At 49.8% G+C, this 4,885-nt stretch overlaps 1 protein-coding gene across 1 annotated transcript in view; it reads left to right on the top strand.

The window, feature by feature from the left end:
* Positions 1 to 4,269, top strand: part of CUNH20orf196 (chromosome unknown C20orf196 homolog) — a 97,297-nt gene extending 93,028 nt beyond the window's left edge. Inside the window, exon 3 of the mRNA XM_023512215.1 lies at positions 3,078 to 4,269. Within this exon, the coding sequence (XP_023367983.1) occupies positions 3,078 to 3,547 (470 nt within the window). The 3' untranslated portion in view covers positions 3,548 to 4,269. The remainder of the gene's footprint in view (positions 1 to 3,077) is intronic.
* The last annotated feature ends 616 nt before the right edge of the window (positions 4,270 to 4,885 follow it).

The raw sequence follows: 4,885 nt of genomic DNA, 5'->3' as shown, positions 1-4,885 counted from the left end.
CTCTTGAGGAGAGGAGTGAGGGTGGTGGGACCTTACTGTCATTTGGGGGAAGGACAGTTCATTCTTGTGTGGAGCTGTTCTGTGCACTGCTGCATGTGGACACCCTTGACCCTGCTCACTAAATGCAGGTAGCACTTTGCAATCACTAAACACAAAAACCTGCGCAGACTGTCCCTAGAATAGACATTATAGCCCCCAGTGGAGAGCTCTGTAAGTCTGGACTCTGTTGACGTGGAGAATCGGGTAGAGTTTGGACACAGCTGGGAGGATGTACTGCCGATCAGGAGCAGGATGAGTTAGGGGAGAGCCATCACTCTTCCCACACGCGTGTGCGGTAGGAAAGGGGAAGAAACCTGACATCCAAAAGGCACAGCAGCCACAGGATTAGAGAGAAGGCTTTGTAGTTGGTAGGAAAGCAGATTTTAAAGAGAAATCAGAGACTGACGACTCTGATCAGACTCTAGATCATGTTCAAAACAACTGACCTGAGTAAATGACTCGGCCAGGCGTCATTGCTCTTTTGAAGGCAATGGCAGCTTTTGGGGCTGTTTTGTGGGCACTGGATTTCAAAAATTAAAACTAAATGAAACTCAAATGAAAATTTAAAATCCTGCATATTCATGTGTACTGGCCAGTTGCTTAACCAAGTACACACTGGGCTACTTGGCGTGCTTGGGCGGGTGGTTTCAGGGATTCTCCAACTTTCCCACTGCAGCTGGCTGCCGGGATCTCCCGTTCCCTCCCACCCTTCCCAGCCTCCTTATCCCTGCCTTCCCACCAAGGGACCAGGCCATCTGTGGGAAGGAGGTGGGGAGGGACTTCATCCCGCCATGTGGGACCCCACTCCTCTCCCTTCTCCTCTTGCTGCTCTAAAGCAACACAGTTAGGCAAATGCTATTCGCCAAGTCCTGAGCTAAGGCTTTTTGTTTCGTCATTTGATACTAAGGCCGCCAAAGGAAGACTTAACAATTCTCCCTCCAGAGGTTTGTTTTAAATTGTTTTTAAACAAAGAGCCTTTTTCCCCCATGAATTGAGAGTAAGCTGCCAACTTGATGTCTCCCACCTCTGATTCCCCTGCAAACAAGGATATTCTCTTCCCTAACACTACGCAACCATCAAAATCAGGAAATCAACAGTGAGCATAACCACTGTCTGATCCTCAGATGCCACTTACAGCTCTCCAGGTGTCCCGATAATGTGCTTTATAGCAAAAGGATGCTGTTCAAAATCACTTGCCATGTTCAGCTGCGTTCATGGCTCTTTCTAGCCTCCTTCAGTAGCTCAGTCCTCCCCTTAGTTTTCACGGGCTTGCAGCTGCTGAAGAGTATGGGCCAGGAATCCCTCTCCTGCTGTTTCTGTGCTTCACTGCCCCCCAACCCCCAGGTGGCTTCCATGCCCTGATGAGGTTGTTGGGAGGAGCTCTAAGCATAGCAGGGTCAAGGAAACTCCCTTTACCACTTCTTTAAAGAAAAATAATAATGTAGAGACCTGGAGCATAGTTTTAAGCTTTCTGGAAACTAGTGTAGCAGAAACACCATCCCTGCTATCGAAATATGTAACAAGCGTGGTCTAGGTACCCTCTCTGGCCACTCTGTGAGTTCTTGCCCCAGGTTAGGCCTGGGGCTGAAGATACGGCCAGCCGGCAGAGGAAGATAGCGCACTGCTGAGGAGTTAGTTTCTGTTTCTTCTTGCCACTTGGCCTTTGTTTACTTACCCTCCTCTGTTTTTTGTTTTTTGGGGTTTTTTGAGACAGAGCCTCACACTGTCACCCTGGGTAGAGTGCTGTGACATCACAGCTCACAGCAACCTCTAACTCCTGGGCTTGAACGATTCTTCTGCCTCTGCCTCCCAAGTAGCTGGGACCACAGGCACCTGCCACAATGCCCGGCTGGTTATTTTTGGTTGCAGCCGTCATTGTTTTTTTTTTTTTTTGCAGTTTTTGGCTGGGGCTGGGTGTGAACCTGCCACCTCTGGCATATGGGGCCAGCGCACTACTCCTTTAAGCCACAGGTGCTGCCACTGCAGCTGTCATTGTTGTGACCCCAGCAGGCCTGGGCTGGATTTGAACCACCAGCTCAGGTGTATGTGGCTGGCGCCTTAGCCGCTAGAGCCACAGGTGCTGAGCCCCTCCCCTGTTTCCATTGCTCGTCTTTTCATAATAAAATTGCAAGTAACTGCCTCCCAAGAGGCACCCCTCGCTGATTCTGGTACCCTCGCCCTGCATTTGTCCACCAAACGCACACTGTCCCAGTTAATGTCGTCATATCGCTGTATATCTGTGTGTATCCTGTGAGGATTTTTCAGTTGTTTGATGTCTAGAAATACGTCTTAAGGGAATATAATTCAGTCTATAGCATAGTGATAAGCATAATTTGTTTTGTTTTGTTTTGTTTTGTAGAGACAGAGTCTCATTTTATTGCCCTTGGTAGAGTGCTGTGGCATCATAGCTCACAGCAACCTCCAACTCCTGGGCCTAGGCGATCTCTTGACTCAGCCTCCCGAATAACTGGGACCCCAGGCACCCACCACAATGCCCGGCTATTTTGTTGTTGTTGTTGCAGTTTGGCCGGGCTGAGTTTGAACCCACCACCCTTGGCATATGGGGCCAGCGCTGTACCCACCGAGCCACAGGCACCACCCAGTAAGAATAAATATTTTAAAATATTTTCAACACACTATAATATGATATGAAAATAACTGGTATCTATTGGTGACAGAGTCACCAGGACTGCTGCTACTACTGTGGTTTGCTGCCTTTGTGCATCATGGAAGGAAATGTTTAATTTCAGACAGTGGTTAGTGAAAATAAAGGTATGATTTTTTTCACCCAAGTTCACAGCCACCTTGCATTTCTATGGAGGGACCCCTGATATGTGCAAGTAGGATGTTCTTGTTGTGAGCAGACAAGTGGCTGAAGCCACTTGGTGGGGACAGCTTCTGAAATCAGCTGCTTCTGCCCTCTGCCAGTCACCCGGAGGAGTGAGTGTGTTGAACTTAACAGATGTCATCTGCTCTTGGCTTGCCTTCTGCTGGGTTTCATTGTGTGCTCCAGTGTTGGGATGTGTTTTGTCTTGCAGACACCAGCAGTCCAAACATTGGACGAAGTGACTCCTGGGCCTCTGAGAACTTCTGGCTGGACCCTTCTGAGAAAAGCCAACCAGAGACCAAGGAAGACAATGATGGACTTCGGGAATCCCTGGATAGGTTCTATGACAGGTTTGGCCGTCCGCAGCCAGCCTCTGAGAATCCACTTTCTGCATCTGTGTGCCAGTGCTTGTCTCAAAAGATCAGTCACCTGAGAGACCAGGAGAGCCGAAAGTACGCCCTCCGCAGTTTTCAAATGGCCCGAGTCATCTTCAGCAGGGACGGCTGCTCAGTCTTAGAGAAGCATTCCAGAGATATCCACTTCTACCCACTGGAGGAAGGAAGTACGTCTCCGGATGATGACAAGCCAATTCCAGGCCTTTCCAAAGATATTATTCATTTCCTCCTACAGCAGAATGTGATGAAAGACCGACAGCTGGTGCCTGGCCCAGTGCATAGGTAGGACTGGGGGGCTGCATCACGGCAGGTCCTGCTGGTGGGCTACCCAGATCTCCTGGGATCTCTTGCCAGCTCTGTGTACCCAATCCCAGCTCAGTGCTTTGTGACCTGTGAGCTGATATTGGAGCCAGTGTGCCTATACCGAGAGCCAGCAGGGTCTGGGAGCTGGATATCCCCGTGGCTGCCCCACCCACAACTCCCTTTGGCCAAGGCCACCAACTATAACCTTTAGGAGCCAACAGCCCAGCTTGCCTGCCTCAAGGAAGGACATACCTGAGGCGTCATTTATCCTCCAGAGCTCCCTCCCCTCAAGATCAGGCTGAGGCCGACTTTCCCTGAACTCACTCCCTTGCTGGGCTTCCTCCCCTCCCATTCATGCACCCGTGTGTCCAGGAGCTTCTCCTTAATAAACCTCTTAGATCTGAAGCCTTCACTCAGCATCCTTCTGGGAGAACCCGACCTATGATAAGAGGTTTTTATGAGATGAGGTTTTGGAAGGGTACCAAGCTCTCTGCTAAATCAGGTAAAAGAATGACACCACATTGTAAAATCGAGGCTGTGTGATGGACGGGGTTTTGTCTTTAAATGTGGTTCCAAAAAGTACGTCACATCTTAATCACACTTACCCTGCTTCCTCTCTAAAGCCAGAATTCCGTGTTTTATCCTACCAGCTGGGTGCGGAAAGAATGTTTGGACCATCTACAATAACAGCTAAAATTTACAAAATTTAAAAAAAAAAAAAAAAACTCTTTGCCTCCAGGAGATGCAAATGTGAAAGGTGAGAAGAAAAATGTGCCCGCCCAGCAGAGCCTGTGTAAGCACAGACCCAGTTATGATATTTGAGGCTGTCAGTTTGCTGGTGAAGGGGACAGGTGGGGGCCTCCTTCCTCTTGTTATTCTTGTCTTCTGCCTGCCCACTGCCAGCAAGCTGTGTCACCCTCTGAGCAGGTGGCCCCTCACCCTTTGCCTTGGTCTTTGCCTCCAGCACCCTGGGCTCCCCTCTGGAAACGCCCGCTCAGATCCGCTCTGCCACTCTGCCACTCTGTCCCTGTCCTTCAGGCCTGAGCCCTGCCTTGCCAGAGAGCTCAGTCAATAGCCAGTGCAGGCTTGCTGGCAGATGCTCGGCTCTGCGGGTCGTGTCCTGAACCCCCGTTTGAGACTCCGCTGGTGGCATTACATCACCTGGCACCAGGCTTTCCGAAGCTGCAATCGGAAGCCTCATACTAATCCCTACCTGGACGTTCCTCCAAACAGAAGACATGGACACAAGGGTTATTCTGCTTGTTTGGGGGGAACAAAAGAAGCTGGCAGCCCTGTGCAATTATATTTTGAAAAAATCGAG

This window comes from Otolemur garnettii, unplaced genomic scaffold (genome assembly GCF_000181295.1).
Source record: "Otolemur garnettii isolate 467f Iridium unplaced genomic scaffold, OtoGar3 scaffold00025, whole genome shotgun sequence".
Lineage (NCBI taxonomy): Eukaryota > Metazoa > Chordata > Mammalia > Primates > Galagidae > Otolemur > Otolemur garnettii.
The sequence above is the reverse complement of the archived record's forward strand: the minus strand, read 5'-3'. Positions and strand labels throughout refer to the sequence as shown.